The following is an 18,832-nucleotide window of genomic DNA, read 5'->3' on the forward strand; positions in this document are numbered from 1 at the left end:
AGCAAGGTCACTATTTGTACCTCCTTGCCAAGATGGAATTTTTATTTTTACTTGACTTCGACCTGAAGCTCTAGAAGTAGGGAAATGTCATTATTCTGAAATAATGCTTTTATCTTTCCAATACCATTTCTTACTCTGTTTGAATTGGTTCCACCTTAAAATAATAGAACATTTAAGTATAAAGGAATCTAATATGGAAAGTGAAATCAGGAAACCACTGTTGACAAGATCCAGTACAGCCATTGATTCAGTTACCTGGTTCAGTAAGACTAACTTCTCGCTAGACATCCTGAACCTTTGTTTACTCATCTGCAAAATAGGGGTAATAGTATCTAAATTGTAGAGTTATTTTGAGATTAAAATGATAACAATATGGTGTGAAATATACCATGTTCAAACGGGGTTCAATTTTATACAGAATTTTGGTAATTTCTCCTATGCAATTGCCAACCACTTAATTCACCTACATGAAGGGCAGACATTGATCATATGTAGATACCTTGTAGCAAGAATCATTTTGTTCTTGTACATCTCAGTTTTAGTTTAGCTTGAGAGTTCTTCTAAGCCAGGGTATGATGCACTTCTGCATCCTCAACACAACTTAGACAGTGTCTAACAACTAATAGAATCTCAGAACCCATTCTTGTTAATGAATGAAGAAAGTTCTCTTTTATTATTGAGGTTCATGTAGCAAGCATTGTGTCAGATACTGGAGAATAGGGCTCTGAATAAGAGAGATGCCCAAGTCTGTGAGTGTGCAGAGAAAGACAATCATTAAAACTATTCATGAAATATGTATAGTATTATAATTAAAAACTTGCTATGAGGAAAAATAATGGTGCTCCTTTCATTCAGTCAGTGGAAATAGAAATAGGTGTATTTTAAGTTATAAAATGAATCCATTTCTCTTTAATAAGTAAAGCCATCACTAGCAACCCTTAAAATTTCTGATAATCTGACATTAGAAAACAAGGCATACTGTAAAACTGCCATGTCTAATGGCTTCTGCAAGGAAACATGTCTAAATCACGAATACCTATGAATACTATTAATTCTCATCTTCCTGATCTCTAAATACTAGAGTTCCCTAGGATTTAGGTCCCCTATTCTCATTTATTTTTATATTGAATTTACTGGGGTGATATTGGTTAATAAAATTATTTAAGTCTCAGTTGTACAATTCTATAATACATAATCTGTATATTGTGTTGTGTGTTCACCACCACCCCAAAGTAAAGTATCCATCCATCACTATTTATTCCCTTTACCCTCTTCTACCTCCCACCACCCCCCTTTCTCTCTGGTAATCACCATACTGATGTCTGTGTCTGAGTTGGGTTCTTTTTTACTCAATCCCTTTACTTTTTCCACCAGTCCCCCAAACTCCTTCTCTTCTGACAGCTGTCAGTCTGTTCTCTATCTATGAGTTTGTTTATATTTTGTTTGTTAGTTTATTTTGTTCATTATATTCCACATATGAGTGAGATCACATGGTACTTGTTTTTCTCTGACTGGCTTATTTTACATAGCATAATAATCTCCAGGTCCATCCATGCTGTTACAAAGAGTAAGATTTCTTCTTTTTATGGCCGAGTGATTGATATTCCATTGTGTAAATGTACCACAACTCTTTTATCCACTCATCCTCATCTACTGATGGACACTTGGGCTTCTTCTAAATCTTGGCTATTGTAAATAATGCTGCAATGAACATAGGAGAATATATATATTCAAATCATTGTTTCAGGTTTCTTTGAATATATTCCCAGAAGTTGAATCGCTGGGTCATAAGGCAGTTTTTTGAGTTAACTCCATACTGTTTTCCACAGTGGCTGCAACAATCTGCATTCCCACCAACAGTGCACACTGCTTTCCTTTTCCACACATCCTAGACAACATTTGTTGTTTGTTGATTTATTCATGATAGTGATGTAAAGTGGTTTTATTCATGATGTAAAGTGGTTTTAATTTGCATTTCTCTAATGATTAGGGATATTGATCATCTTATCATATGTCAACTGGCCACCTGTATGTCCTCTTTGTAGAAGTGTCTATTCAGGATCTGTTCCCATTTTTAAATTGTATTGTTTTGGTTTTTGGTGTTGACTTTTGTAAGTTCTTTATAAACTTTGGATATTAACCCCTCATCAGATGTATCATTGGTGAATATGTTCTCCCATTCGTTGGGGTTGTTCTTTTACTTTGTTGATGGTTTAGATTATTTCATTCCATCTCAAGGTTTTCAAAAATCATTTATTGTTTGATAACTCACAAATTTATATCTCTAGTCTGAACTTCCTGCCTGAACTCTGAAGTTGTATACCTTTCTGCCTATTCAATAACTATTAAAAATCTCATTGGCATGGCATTGGCCTCCAGTGGTAGTGAATAAATGTTATGCAACTTTAAAAAAAAAATCTCCACCAGTAGACATATCAACCTTCACTTGTTTGAAACAGGACTCCTGATTTCTCCTCCTATAAACCCAATCTTCTAGTTTTCTTCTCCATAGCCATCAACATCCTTCCAGTTGTTCAATCATCCTTAACTTTTTTTTCTCTATTCATATGCTATATCTGGTCCACAAGCAAGTTTCATGGCTTTACTTTCAAAATACACCCAGACTCCAATCACTTTCTTTACCTTCCCTGCTACCGCTCTGGTTTGAGCCACCAGGATCAATTGCCTAGCTCACCACAATAGCCTCCTAAGTGATCTCTGTACTCCCCCCATCTTTACATACAGTCTATTATCACAGAAGTCAGAATGATCCTTTTATATATAAGTCAGATCATATTATTCCTCTAATCAGAACCCTCCAATTACAGATGCCTTACTATTATACTTAGAATAAAACCCCAAATCATTGTCATGGCCTAAAAGGCATGGCACAATCTGTTGCAATTTCTGATCTCATTGTCACCAAAATCTGCCTCAAACATCACATGCACTAGCCACTTTTCAATTTCTCATACTAACAAAGCACAATCCTGGCTCATGGTCTATGCCAGTGATGGCGAACCTATGACACGCGTGTCAGAGGTGACATGCGAAATCATTTTTTTGGGTTGGTTTTTCTTTGTTAAATGGTATTTAAATATATAAAATAAATATCAAAAATATAAACCTTTGTTTTACTATGGTTGCAAATATCAAAAAATTTCTATGTGACATGGCACCAGAGTTGTTAGGGTTTTTCAAAATGCTGACACGCCGAGCTCAAAAGGTTTACCATCACTGGTCTATGCACTTGGTATTTCCTCTACCTGAGCCATCCTTCCCTAAGCTATTTGCATGACTCATTCACCCTTTTCATACTGGTCTCTGCTTAAATATTACCTACTTGATAGGATTTCCCTGGCCACCCTATATAAAATAATATTACATATCTATTTTTAAAAAATTTTCGTCTTATTGAAGTAAAATTTACAAGTAAAATTGTAAGGTACTTAAAGTGTACAATGTAATGACTTGATATAAATATACATTTTGACATGATTTCCCCCATTGAGGTAATTAACACATCCACTCACATATTTACATTTTTGTAACCACATTTATTTTCTAGACTCTGAGCAAATTGTAATTATACAATACAGTATTATAAAGTATTGTCATCATGTTATACATTAGATCCCCAGACCTTATTCATCTTATAACTAACAGTATCCTTTGGCCAACATCCCCCTATTTTCTCCCCCACCACCTAGCTCCTGACAACCACTTTTCTGCGTGTGTTTATATGACTTCAGCATTATTTTAGATTCCACATATAAGTGATATTATGGAGTAAAATATTTATATTTTTCTGCCTTATTTAATTTACCATAATAGCCTCCAGGCTACTCCATGTTATAGCAAATGACAGAATTTCCTTCTTTTTAAGGCTCAATAATATTCCATTATAAATTTGTGCATGTGGAGGGGGAGTCCCTCAGCCTAGCCTGCACCCTCTCCAACTCCAAACAGGGACCCCTTGGGCCTAAACCAGCAGTTGGACATTCCTCTTGCAATCTGGGACCGCTGGTGCCTAACCACTTACCTGCCTGCCTGCCTGATCACCCCTGACCCCTAAACCCTCTGCCTGCTGGCCTGATCACCCCTAACTGCTCTTCCCTGCTAGCCTGATTGCCCCTAACCACCTCTTCCTCGGCCCTGCCACTGTGGCTTTGTCCAGAAGGACATTCAGAAGATGTCCTGTTGGATTAGCATATTACCCTTTTATTAAGATATATATATATATATATATATATATATATATAGAGAGAGAGAGAGAGAGAGAGAGAGAGAGAGAGAGAGAGAGAGAGAGAATAGGCTAATTGGTTCTAATGATGTCCCAGTCACGACCAGTCAACAAGGTGGGCGGGGCTACGTGGGTGGGACTCCAGGTCACGTGATTTCGTCCTGCCCAGGTAGACTCCCCCAGGGCCTCACAGCCAAATCCCAAAGCGGACCCAGGGTTACTAAACTTTACTGGAGCTGCTCCCCACACCCCACCCCCTGCCCCAGGACCACACTTCCTGCAGCAGGGCACCCCAGCAGCCTACTGACAGGCGGGTGGCTGGGGAGAGCTGAGTGAGGTGGGGGTGGCAGGGAGCCACAGAGGGGCAGGGCAGTCGGAGCCAAGTTCCTGGGATCTGAGGAGAGTGCCTGATAGGAGCCCGACTGCAAAGAAGGAAGAGGAAGCGGCCATGGAGAGCTCTTCCAATCCCCCTGCACCTGCACGGATACCCTACCCCAAACCCTGCATACCCAGGGGACAAGAGAGGCTGACAGGACTAGGAGAAGACTCAGCCTCAGGGGTAACTGCAGCCCGCACCTCCAACTCCTGATCTCTTCCCCCCGCCATGGGTGCCCACAGCAATAGCACGCCAGCGAGGACCCGTCAGTGCCCCGAAGCACCCTGGCTCTGAGGCCCATCGCTGCCAGTCCCCCTCCGCTAGGGCCGGGCATGCCTCTCCTCCTTCAACTCCATACCTGGGTGGAGGCAGGCCCAAGTGACCCCCAGGGTCAGACCCATCCCCACTCACCCCCCACAGCAGCGGCGCCTTTTCTGCAGTGAAAGCTCAAAACCTGCCCTCCTAGCCTGCCTGGCCCCGCCCTGGCCCTGCCCTTATCCCACTCCAGGAGATCAGAGCCCCACCCTGAGCACTTACAGCTGTGAAATGGCCACATTTAAAGAATGACGCCAAGTGCGGAGGTTTGACAGTTACTCCCCCTTTGGCCTTGCTGCCCCCCTAGCACCCCCTTGCGCCCTCCCCCCCACCAGCGCCTTGAGGAACAAGCACTGCTACAGGGCTGCTGGACAGAACCCGCCCCTCCAAGGCCTGCCAAATCCTCTGAACACCTTCGAAACCTTCAGTCCCAGGAAACAATCATGCCCCCCTCTCCTAATCAGTATCTGCTACTTGCAAGGGTACCCGTGGGCAGTTGGGGGTGATCAGGCCAGCAGGGGGGAAGTTCGGGCAATCAAGCCAGCAGGCAGAGTGGTTAGGGGTGATCAGGCAGGCAGGCAGGTGAGTGGTTAGGAGCCAGCAGTCCCAGATTGCAAGAGGGATGTCAAAATGCCGGTTTAGGCCTGATACCACAGGGCCTAAACCAGGAGTGAGACATCCCCCAGGGAGTCCCAGATTGGAGATGGTGCAAGCTAGGTTGAGGGACAGTCCCCCCCCCACCCGTGCACGAATTTCATGCACCAGGCCACTAGTACATCCTAATAAAAGGGTAATATGCAAATTGACTGAATAGAAGAACAACTGGTCGCCATGACATTCACTGAGTACCAGGGGGCAGACGCTTAATGCAGGAGCTGCCTCTAGTGGTCAGTGCGCTCCCAAAGGGGGAATGGTCGTTCAGCCAGATGCTGGGCCCACAGCTGGCGAGCACAGCAGCTGTGGCGGGAGCCTCTCCAGCCTCCGTGGAAGCTCTAAGGATGTCCGAATGCCAGCTTAGGCCCGCTCCTTCTGGGGAATGGGCCTAAGCTATCAGTCAGACATCACCCCAGGGCTCCCAGCCTGTGAGAGGGCACAGGCTGGGCTGAGGGACCCCCCCCCCCGCCGAGTGTATGAATTTTGTGCATCAGGCCTCTAGCATATAGATGCACGAAACTTTCTTGATCCACTCATTTGTTGAGGGACTGATCATCATGCTTTCTTTTTTCTCTTAGTTCTATTCATTATATTCATTACTTATTTGATATCACATTACTTGTTTGCTTCTTGTTTCCCTCCACCACTACAATGTAAACTCCATGAAACCAGGGACTTGTTCTGCCTTATTTACTGCTATATACCTACTGCATAGAACATAGTAAGTGCTCAGAAATATTTTTTAGGTAAAAATTCTCTTCCTAGAGGACCAGTACAATAAGATGGTGGATGAATAACATGGATTGGTAAAGAGAGTATTTATCTGTGATCTTGTCTTGATTAGTGTCTGCTCTGGGTTATCTAAGTGTATTCTGTTTCCAAATACATTCACTTTCCAGATTGGGGGTTGAAAATTAAAGACTTCAGGGGCTATGCAAATATTTAAACTTTTAAAAAATGAGGGCTGGATATTAGAAATAACAAAACACAGGTCACAGAATATATTCATTGCTTTAAAGAGGCAGTCACTACTCTTTTCTAGAAGATCATTGCCATGCTTGCTGGAATGTGAACACGGATATGAGAACTTCAACATTTTCAAGTGAAGTGAAAGACTGAATATAAAATCATTTTATTTTTTAAATATTTTTCTCTACCTTCCTGAAACATTATATAAATCAAAAACTTATTTTTTACTCACAGTATATCAGTTTTCACTCTGTTCTAGGTAGCAGTTAAATTTTTTTTCACTGTGCTTTGTAGAAAGATAAAGTTCATTTTCCCTTACTCCATTCAACTTAGGGGCTCACTACAATATGGGGGAGATCCAGAAAACAAACAAACAAACAAACAAAACCACTATGTCTTTCAGATTCAGTATTTCTAGTTTGGACATTGCTGAATTCACATTCTGAATTCTCCTCTGACTTCCCATTTCTCTTAATGTCATGATACTTTACCCTCTTTGTATGATATACCCTAGATTTCTTAATATCACGAATTAAATTATAGGTAAGTCATTTTCCCTGAGCCTGGTGTACATTATGTGTCCTTACATTACAGGTTGGTTTAATTGTTGGAACTCCAAGAGGTGCAGGGGTGCCCCATTGGAGCAGCCTGAGGCTGCTATCAGGTAGCCTGGTGTTAGCTGAATAGGCTAAGTTATTAACCTGGATATTTCATTATCATTCTCTTTTAGCCTCTCTGGGCATATTATATCACATATATATAATAGCCACTTATTCAAATAAGTAGGGGAAATGGATAAGCTAATTCCCCTGCTTACCTTCTATTGAATCATGTTCACATAGGCTTAAATTAAACAGTTAAATCCTGCAAGCTTGTTAGATTTTATTTGATTCTGTGAATAATTTTATGATGCTGTTCTATAGGAGAATGGGGTTTGTGGCCTGAAAAGTACTAGATTTTAATCTTTTTAAGCCAATAATAGAATTTAACAGAAAAGACAAAATCTTGGTCCTGGACCCAGAAAAAAGGCAGCTTTAATAGTTTCCTGAAACACAACTAAATCAACAGTATATATATGAGATTCACCCGTGTTCAAAGCAAATTGGGAGTGACTATTCCTTTGTATATAGACTTATCACTTTCTTTTTAAAAAGTATTGCTTAAAGTATTACAAAGAGTATTACATATGTCTCCTTTTTTCCCCCGCCCTTGACAATCCCCTGGCCTCCCCTACCCCCCAGTGTCTTATGTCCATTGGTTATGCTTATATGCATGCATACCAGTCCTTCGGTTGATCTCTTACCCCCACCCCTCACTTTCAAGAGTAAACTTACTCCAATCTTTAGAGGAGAGTAAATTTTACAAATATTTGATTTACACAAATGTAATAAAAACAAAGCTACTTACTACATTAAACAAGAGTCTTCTGGAAAGAGAAAGAGAATGTGTTGCATACTAGTATTTTACAGACCAGATTTATGACATGATCTCAAGCATTACTTATTTCATTACCTTTTCCTGTTTATTATGTTTCTTCCAGATTTAATCTACAAAATTGAGCTTGCAGGAGGTGTAGGAGCAATCCTCCTTCTCATTGTACTGTTCGTGATCATCTACAAATGCTACAATATTGAACTGATGCTCTTCTACAGACAGCATTTTGGAGATGATGAAACTACTGATGGTAAGCTGTTTCCTATTGTTCAAGTTCAGTTAAAAGGCCTGAAGATGTGCCTAGCTAGTGTTGCTCAGTGGTTGAGCACAGACCCATGCACCAGGAGATCACTGGTTCCATTCCAGCTCAGGGCACATGCCCGGGTTGCAGGCTCGATCCCCAGCAAGGAACATGCAGGAGGCAGCCTATGGATGGTGATGCATCAATGTTTCTATCTCTCCTTCCATCTCCCTTCTTCTCTCTCTCTAAAAAAAAGAAAAAAAAAACAGAAACAAAGAATAAACAAAAAAAAGAACCTCAACAAAAACATATTTTTTTAAAAAAGGGCATGAATCTGTGATTATGTAAGAGAGTATCCCTATTCTTAGGAAATGCATGAAGAAACATTTACAATTAAATGATTATGACTAATGCAACCTATCCTCAAATAGTTCAGGAAAATTTTACTTATCTATCAAGAAAGAGAGCAAAGGGTAGAAAATATTAACAGTAGATGAATCTGGGTAAAGGATATATGGGTGTACTTTGAAATAGTTTTATTTTTGTAATGTTCCTGTACATTTGAAATTATTTCCAATTAAACAGTTTAACAAGGAGACATTAGTTGGTCAGTATAAAAAACAATTGCTGTCAAAGCTCTTTACCTTGCTAAGAAACAAATTAAAAATCAATTCCAGCCCTAGCTGGTTTGGCTAAGTGGATAGATCATCAACCTGCAGACTAAAGGGTCTCGGTTTCAATTCTGGTCAAGGGCAGATACCTCTGTTGCAGGCTCAGGCCCTCTTAGGGCGTGTACCAGAGGCAACCAATCAATGAGTCTTTCTCTCACATTGTTGTTTCTCACTGTCTCTCCCTCTCCCTTCCACTCTATAATAAATCAATTTCATTTTCCCATAGGAAATTCAAATTTAGATATAGAAAATTTTAGCCATTCTTCGTTTTATTAATTTTATTGGTTGGCATCCTATATCATAAAGAGGTGATATGCAAATTGACCGCCACACCCTCACACAAGATGGCCACCCCCATGTGGTCAAAAGATGGCCACCACAAGATGGCTGGCAGGGGAGGGCAGTTGGGTGTGACCAAGCCTGCAGGGGAAGGCAGTTGGGGACAACCAGGCCTGTAGGGGAGGAAGGGCAGTTGGGATGTCAGGGGAGCAGTTAGGCATCAATCAGGCTGGCAGGCAGAAGCAGTTAGGGGCAATCAGGCAGGTGAGCAGTTGGGAGCCAGCAGTCCTGGATTGTGAGAGGGAATGTCCAACTGCTGGTTTAGGCCCAATCCCGGATTGGAGAGGATGCAGGCTGGGCTGAGGGAAACCCCCCTATGCATGAATTTTGTGCACTGGACCTCTAGTTGTTTAATAAGATTACATAGGTTTCAAGTACATGTTTCTGATACATGTTCTGTATATTGTATTATATGCCCACCGCTCAAAACCAAATCATCTTTTGTCAACATCTATTTGACCCCCATTATTGGTTCTAATCCCCACTCCCCTCTCTCTGGTAACTACCATACTGTTGTCTGTGTCTGAGGTTTTGTACTTTTGTATTCCTTTTTTGTTCATTTGTTGCTTTAAGTTTTAAATCCCACATATAAGTGAAATATATGGTCCTTAACTTTTTTGTCTGACTTATTTTGTTTAGCATATTTTCAAGGTCCATACATGTTGTGACAAATGGTAGTATTTCATCTTTTCTTATGGCTGAGTAGTATTCCCTTGCATATATGTACCAAATCTTCTTTATGCAATCATCTATCAAAGGAAACCAGTTTTTAAAAAATATTTTGGCCACTGAAAATAATGCTGCAATGAACATAAGGATGTGTATGTCTTTGGGGAAATGTTTTTAAATTTTTCAAGTTGATACCCAGAGGATGGGTTGCTGGGTCACATGGTAACTCTATTCTTAACTGTTTTAGGAACCTCCATCCATACTCTTTTCCAAAGTGGCTATACCAGGAGCCTAAAACCTATAATGGAGAAAAGAAAGTCTCTTTCATAAATGGTACTGGGAAAATTGGAAAGCCACATGGAAACGAACAAAACTAGATTACAGTGTGTCCCCACATACAAAAATTAACTCAAAATGGATTGAAACCCTGAATATAATATCTGAAATGATAAATTACATAGAAGAAAACATAATTACTAAACTTATATACCTTGGTCTCAGAGCAGATTTTATGAATTTGACCTAAAAGGCAAGGGAAGAAAGAGATTATTATGTTAAGGGAAATAAGCCAATCAGAGAAAAACAAGTATCACATGATCTTACTTATATATGGAATCGAATGAACAAAATAACTGACAAACAAAATAGGTCCATAGGCATGGATGCATGGGACAGACTGACAGATCTCAGAAGAGAGGGGTTGTGGGGGGGGGCAGGAAGAGATAACCAAATAAATTATATACACACATGCATAGCCCAAGGACATAGACAATAGCGTGGTGGAGGCCTGGGGTGTGGCTGGGGCTGTATGGTGGGGGGCAAAGGTGGTTGGAAATGGGGGATATATGTAATACAGTCAATAAAACTAAATTTTAAAAAGGCAAAAATAAATTAGTGGGACTATATCAAACTAAGAAGCTTCTGCACAGCAAAATAAATTGACAACAAAAAGCAAACAACTGAGTAGGAGAAGATGTTTGCAAACAACAGATTCAACAAGGGATTAATATCCAAAATATATAAAGATTTATATATTTATCTATATCTCAATATCAATATCTACATCTTAATACCAAATGACCAAACACTCCTGTTAAAAATTGACAGAGGAGTTGAACAGACACTTCTCCCAAGAAGACATACAAATGGCCAACAGATATATGAAAAGATGCTCAACTTCACTAGCTATTAGAGACATGCAAATCAAAACTACAGGATTCCTTTCATCACAATTTATCCTCCCTATACCATCCCTCTTCTCCATTAATCACCATTCTGTTGTCTGTGTCTATGATGTTTTTTGTTTTTGCTTAATACCTTCATCTATTTCACCCAGTCCCACAACTCACCTTCCCTCTGATAACTGCAAGTCTGCTCTGAGTCTGTTCCTATTTTGTTAGTTTATTTGCTCCATTAGATTCCACACATCAGAACACACAATATAATATACAAATGACATATTTTAGAATTGTATACCCAAAACCTATATAATTTTATTAACCAATCTCACCCCAATAAATTCGATAAAATAGAAGAAAACCTACAATGAGATACTGTTGCAGAAGGAATTAATGGGCCAGATTTCCCAGACATGAGTGGGAATAAGGTTCTTGGGGTACTGCTAAAATAAAATTTTTCAGAAGCCCCACAAGAGGATGAGATGTGAACAAAGGCTTTATTTGCATGAAGTTACATTTCTCAGGTTCCAAAGTCAACTGGCCCTAAAGCCAGTCCTAGAAAAGGTGCAGTTGAGGTTCCAGCAGATCTAGAAGCAAGGCCAGTGACTAGAATTTCCATTCCATGTTGCAGTCAGGTGTGGTTCAGCATCCAGGTGTGATTATGGGTAATCACCTTCTCACTTCACTCATACTTTACTGGGCATGCATCTGTACTGATTTTGTCCAGTCCCTTCCCCCATCAATAATCAGGGAACAGATTTGGAGAATGTTAAATGCATCTTTTTTAGCAAAGCTGTATAAATGGCATGACTTTATGTAGCTTTCCCTTTCCTCCTTTCCTGTTAAATAATAACTAGGATATTATAACAGCATCAATACCACCTTACACCTCTTAGAATGGTGATTATCAGCCAGACAAGTAATAACAAGTGTTGAAGATGATGTGGAGGAAAAAGAGCCCTCATTCTCTGCTGGTGGGAATGTAAACTGGTATAGCCACTATGGAAAACAGGATGGAGTTGCTTAGCCCTTATTTTTATTTTTAATCTTTATTTTTGAGATTATTACAGATGTCCCTCTTTTTTCCCCCCATTGTCCCCTCCACCAGGTTCCCACCCTATTCCAGGCCTTTGACAATCTATTGCCTGTATTCATAGGTAATGCATACATGCATATACGATCTTTGTCTCATCTCTTTCTGCTCCCCCACCCTCCTTTCCTCTGAGAATCATCAGTTTGTTTCATTTCCATACCTCTGATTCTATTTATTCTATTTTATTCACCAGTTTATTCTTCTGTTCATTAGATTTCTTATTTGTTTATTTTGATTTTTAGATTCAAATGATGATAGGGATGTATTTGTTTCCATTTTGTTGTTCATATTTTTTATCTTTATATTTTTCTTCTTCTTCCTCTTCCTAAAGAATAGCCTTCAAAATTTCACATAATACTGGTTTGGTGGTAATGAACCCCTTTAGCTTTTTCTTGTCTCTGAAGCGCTTTATCTGCCAGTCAATTCTAAATGATAGCTTTGCTGGGTAGAGTAATCTTGATTGTAGATCCTTGCTATTCATCACTTTGAATATTTCTTGCCACTCCCTTCTGGCCTGCATAGTTTCTGTTGAGAAATCAGCTGACAGTCCTATGGGTATTCACTTGTAGGTAACTAAGTGCTCTTCTCTTGCTGCTTTTAAGATACTCTCTTTGTCTTTAGCCCTTGGCATTTTAATTATTATGTGTCTTGGTGTGGTCCTCTTTGGGTTTCTCTTATTTGGGACTCTCTGTGCTTCCTGGACTTGTAAGTCTATTTCTTTTGTTGCAGAAGACCAGAGAAAAACCAAGCCATGCTTAGAGAAAGGGAGTTACATTTTATTATTAAACTAGAGGCCTGGTGCACAAAAGTTTGTGGCACTCAGAGCTACAGAGAGATCTGCAGATTCCTCCTCTCTGTATCAGATTTTTAAGAGGCCAGAGGAGGCCCAGCTATGAAGCAAGGCAAGCTAGTGCTGGTGCCGGGTCTTGGGCCTTTTATTGATAGGTTTGGGGATCCCTGACCCAGCTGCAGCTTGTTTGAGAGGTTTTAGCCTGAGAAAGTACAGGCCATTAATATGCAAAGCAGCTGCACACAGCTTGAGTGAGGTTGTAAATTGGGAATCACCAGGTCAGAGCAAACAGAAATGGCTGCCAGTCAGCTCTGTGACTGGACTGGTCCTAGCATAGGAACAATAATCCCTGTGAGCACCTCTACCTGGGAGAAAGCTGCTTTAGAGTTCCTGCCCTGATGCCAGACAATCCAGTTTGTCCCTATATGTGTCTGTGTTCCCCAGAGCCTCACCCTGCTGCTGGAGCTCAGAGGAAGCAAGACCTTGTAAGTTCTGTTTGTGGTGCTGGCCTTTCAAGAGGAACAGCTTGGTCTCCAGCAGCTTCTGTGTCACTGAGCCATAATCCACACTGGTTTTTACAGCTCGTGGTTCTTACTACCAGTAGGGACTTCTTTTCCCAGCTCTGGGACTCTGGCCTGGGGGTCTGGTGTGGGACTTGGACCTCTTGCTCCTCAAGGTGTCCTTTGCAGGACGAACTCCCTCCTGATTAAAAAAGCAGCACACATGGGTGCTGGACCAGCTCGTTCAGCACCTCTGAACCTCCTACCAGTCTCAGCATGCTTTCTTCTTTACTTCTCTAGTTGTAGGACTTAATTCAGCCAGCTTTCCAGAATTTCTGGATGATGGTTGTTCTGTATTTTAGTTGTATTTTGATGTGGTGTGGGAGGTGGCTAGTACCAGCGTTTACCTACACCACCATCTTCCTGGCTTCTCTAGCTTAACCATTCTTGGCATCTATAAAAAAAAAGCAACTCATTGAAGAAACTGATTAAAAAAACATGAAAATACTATTTTCAAAGCTCGAGGTACATCTATCCCACATATTTTTGATGATTATAGCACCATTATCAAAGGTGAATTCAAAGAAATTCAGAATGTGGCCTATAATTTTCTCATGTTTTCCATTTATGGCCCTTAGAAATATTATGGCTCTTTAATATCAATAAAGCATTTTGCCGAACCGGTTTGGCTCAGTGGATAGAGCCTCGGCCTGCGGACTGAAGGGTCCTAGGTTCGATTCCAGTCAAGGCCATGTACCCTGGTTGCGGGCACATCCCCACTGGGGGGCGTGTAGGGGGCAGCTGATCCATTTCTCTCATTGATGTTTCTAACTCTCTATCCCTCTCTCTTCTTCTCTGTAAAAAAATCAATAAAATATATTTAAAATAAATAAATAAATAAAATAAAGCATTTTATTGAGCCTTGTTTCTTTGAAAATGCAAAAATGATTTAATTTTTTCAAGAGAACAAATTGATATTTCCACTGAATACCAATAAAAAATCATGGCATGTCACTTCATGTGCATAAAATCCTCACCCAAAAACTACTTTAAGCCTTGGAATATGTGTGTGAAATGCCTTAGGCAATCCAAGATAAAAAGAAGTCCAATTGTAAGTCATCACTTTAAAAAGGCTGGTTTAATTCCTAGTTTTTTATTATATTTAAATTACAAAGGTAAGAGCTTTTATTATTTTAAGATCACAGTCTTACCTCAAAATAGATGGGTTTATTATTTTGTTTTATTTTTATAGTGACAGAAGAAGGGGAGAGTGGTGACTGTAACATCAAATTTTTTTAGGAATCTTTAATTTGGGTTTTATTGCTACTATTAATGTAAACAATGATATGAGTGGGCTTTAATTGACTTTTATGTTTTCACAGTAATTTAGAAAAATGATGTTCAATGAGTACATATGCATACTCATTATCAAAGTAGTGTATTTACTCAACAGTTATAGCAGCCCATTTAAAAGTTTTATAAATATTTATTGAGACATATCTTCAAAATGGGAAATTAGAGCCTGTTCTGAGCACAATTACATGAACCAACAATACACTAGGTATATGAACATTTGTTCACTTACCCTCAGTTTTTATATACAACAATTAATATTTAAAAACCTGAGTTTTTGCCTGTGCACATAAATTAAGTAGATAAAATATATGACTGAGGAAAATGTCACTGGTTCCCAAGTGCCAATAAGTGGTTAAAATATCCAATTAGGAATAGAAAAGATGCATTGTCTATATGAAAGAATATGAAAGGAAGACTCCTGTAATTCATTTGTTTTGAGTCTTGATTATAAGTGATTTATTAATACTCCCTGTAAGAAATGATACAATTTATTAAGTTAATCTTTAACAATTAATTTCTTTCATCACCCATGCCCAATAACTCAGACTAACTGATCAGTTGTAGTACATATTTGTAAGAATAAATGAATGCAAATATTATATGACTAGGGGCCCAGTGCACAAATTCATGCACCTTGAAAGGAACTGTGGCCCGCAAGGTTGTGGTGGGCACAGGGGTGGATCTCGGCCCATCCTCTGTGCACCAGCCTGGCCCCTCCCATCCCACCCCCACAGCCCCTGTGTGCTGGCAGCCCTGCTCCTGCTGTCGCCTCTCCCATGTGCTGATGATGCTGGCCTGCTCGCACCTGCTGATGGCACAGAGCAATTAGGGCTGGCACCAGAAGCGGGTGTGAGCAGGGCCGGTGCCGTCAGTGGGTTTGAGTGGTGGCTGCTGCTCCAATTGCTCCTCAGGAGCAGGGGGAGATGGAGAAACCCTCAGAAGCAATTAGGGCTGGCAGCCGCTGCTCACACCAGCTGATGGTGCCCAGCGATTGGGACTGGCACTGGCAGCGGGTGTGAGCAGCAGCTCTGGCACCAGCTGTGGGTGCAAGCAGGGCCAGTGCCAGCAGTGGGTGCGAGCACCGGGTGGGACCACGGCACATGGGAGCAAAGAACTTTCAATAACCACCAGAGGCTCACCCCAATGATAGCAACTGGCGCCCCACCTTGTTCTGGCACCCCTGCTCACTTGCTCACCATCCCACTGCAGCCAATGCCCACCATGTTCTGCGCATGGCCCCTGGTGGTCAGCGCACATCATTGCGACTGGTTGTTTGGTTGTTCAGTTGTTCAGTTGTTCCGCTGTTTGGTCTATTTGCATATTAGGGCTTTTTATATATAGACTAGAGGCACGGTGCACAAAAATTTGTGCACTCGGAGGGGAGGGGGGGTCCCTCAGCCCGGCCTGTGCCCTCTTGCAGTCTGGGACCCCTCGGGAGATAACGACCTGCTGGCTTAGGCCTGCTCCCGGGTGGCAGAGGGCAGGCCCAATCTCTAGGTGCAGCCCCTGGTCGGGCTCAGAGCAGGGCCGATTGGGGAGTTGGGGTGCCTTCCCCTGTCATGCACAGAGCAGGGCCGATTGGGAGGTTGCAATGCCACCCTCAGTCACGCTCAGGGTAGGGCCGATTGGGGGGTTGGGGCACTGCCCCGTCACACTCAAGACAGGGTCGATGGGGAGGTTGCGGCACCACCCCCTGTCACACACAGAGCAGGGCCCACAGGGGGGGTTGGGGCTCCGTACCCTATCATGCACAGAACAAGGCCAATCAGGGGGTTGGGGAGCTCCCCCCTGTCATGCACAGAGCAGGGTCAATCAAGGGGTTGGGGAGCTCCCCCCAATCATGCACAGAGCAGGGCCAATCAGGGGATTGAGGAGCTCCACCCTGTCACTCACAGAGTAGGGCCGATAGGGGAGTTGGGGCACCACCCCCTGTCACACTCAGGGCAGGACGGATCAGGGGGTTGGGGCACCACCCTCTATCACCCACAGAGCAGGGCCGATCAGGGGGTTGAGGCACCGCACCCTGTCACACACAGAGCCGCAGGGCGATCAGGGGGTTGGGGAGCTCCCCCCATCAGGCACAGAGCAGGGCTGATCAGGGGGTTGGGGCGCCTTCCCCTGTCACTAAGAGAGCAGGGCGGATAGGGAGGTTGTGACCCCGCCCCCTGTCACACAGAGCCACAGAGCGATCAGGGGGTTTGGGCGCTGCCCCCTGTCATGCTGATCCCGGTGCCGGGAGGCCTCTCGGCTCCGCTGATCCCGGTGCTGGGAGGCATATTACCCTTTTACTATATAGGATAGAGGCTCGGTGCATGGGTGGGGCTGGCTGGTTTGCCCTGAAGGGTGTCCTGAATCAGGGTGGGGGTCCCCACTGGGGTGCCTGGCCAGTCTGGGTGAGGGGCTGAGGGCTGTTTTCAGGCCGACTGAAGCTCCCAACTGCTCCTTTTTTTCTTTTTTCTTTTTTTTTAATTCTGGGCCATCTTTAGCTCTGGCTCCAGCTCTGAGGCTTCTGCTGCTGAAAGAAGTTATCTGGTTTGTTTCGGTTCTATAATCAAAACATTGTATAACTCCAGCTCTGAGATCCTGGCCTCGCTGAAAGCATGTTTCTGGGGTTTTGTTTAGCTTCTATATTTGTTACAATGTTTTTTAAACTGCAGGCTCAGAGGCCGGCAAAGCAGGCGGGGAACGTTGGTTTCCTCCGTCACTGAAGCAAGGAAGCCTCATGTTAGTTTCAAGCTGCTTGGCTGCCGGCCGCCATCTTGGCTGGCAGTTAATTTGCATATCTCCCTGATTAGCCAATGGGAAGAGTAGCGGTCATACGCCAATTACCATGTTTCTCTTTTATTAGATAGGATTTTGGCATCTCTCAGACAAAACTTAGTTTTACCTATATACATTTCTTTCATGTTTTATCTTTGATTCATATCTACAGTAGCATTTACTGAGAGTTCTTATAAACTGCCTTTTTGTTTTATTTTTTATGTTTTATTTTTATGTTTTATTTTAAAATATTTAAATTACAGTTTGTATTCAATATTATTTTGTATTAGTTTCAGTAATACAGCAGAGTGGTTAGCCAATCATGTGCTTTACAAAGTGTTCCCCTGATATTTCCAGTACTCAGCGTGCACCATATATAGTTGTTACATTATTATAAACTATATTTACTATGTTATAATTTACATCCTCATTAATATTTTTAACTTTCAATTTGTACTTCTCTAACCCAACCTTCCTCCCCTCTAGATACCATCAGTCTGTTCTCTGTATGATCTATGATCTATTTCTTTTTTATATTGTTAATTTACATATTTCTTTAGATTCCACATATAAGGGAAATCACATAGTGTTTGTTTGGCTCTGACCAATTCACTTAGCAAAATAACCCAAATTCCATTCATGCTGCCACAAATGGTAATATATTGTTCTTTTAATGACCAAGTAATATATCATTGTATATGTGTACCACAGCTATTTTATCAATTCATCTATTAATGGGCCGCTTCCATAGCTTGGCTATTGTAAATAATGCTGTACTGAACAATAGGGTTGCATATATTCTTTCAAATTAGTGTTTTAAGTTCCTTTTGATATATACTGAGAATTGTAATTGCTGGGCAGTTCCATTTTTAATTTTTTTGAGGAAATGCCATACTTTTTCCACATTGTCTGTACCAATTTGCATTTCCACTAACAGTGCACAAGAGTTTCCTTTTATCCACATTCTTACTAACACTTGTTATTTGTTGATTTATTGACGATAGTCATTCTGACAGGTATAAGGTGATATCTTATTAAATTTTAGTTTGCATTTCTCTAATGATTATTTAATTTTAGCATCATTTGATATGTTTATTGGTCATCTGTATGTCCTCTTTCAAGCAGTGTCAATTTAGTTCTTTTGTCTAAGTTATAATTGGACTAGTGGCCTGGTGCACAAAATTTGTGCATCGGGGGCGGGGGTGTCGCTCAGCCTAGCCTGCACCCTCTCCAATCTTGGACCC

At 41.5% G+C, this 18,832-nt stretch overlaps 1 protein-coding gene across 1 annotated transcript in view; it reads left to right on the forward strand.

Moving 5' to 3' along the window:
- IL1RAPL2 (interleukin 1 receptor accessory protein like 2) overlaps window positions 1-18,832 on the forward strand; it is a gene marked incomplete at its 3' end in the record, with an annotated part of 1,466,967 nt that overhangs the window by 1,415,859 nt on the left and 32,276 nt on the right. The window contains exon 9 of the mRNA XM_081115342.1: window positions 8,098-8,241. Within this exon, the coding sequence (XP_080971468.1) occupies window positions 8,098-8,241 (144 nt within the window). The remainder of the gene's footprint in view (window positions 1-8,097; window positions 8,242-18,832) is intronic.

The sequence above is a fragment of the Myotis nattereri genome, assembly GCF_964212035.1.
Source record: "Myotis nattereri genome assembly, chromosome: X".
In the NCBI taxonomy this organism is placed as follows: Eukaryota; Metazoa; Chordata; class Mammalia; order Chiroptera; family Vespertilionidae; genus Myotis; species Myotis nattereri.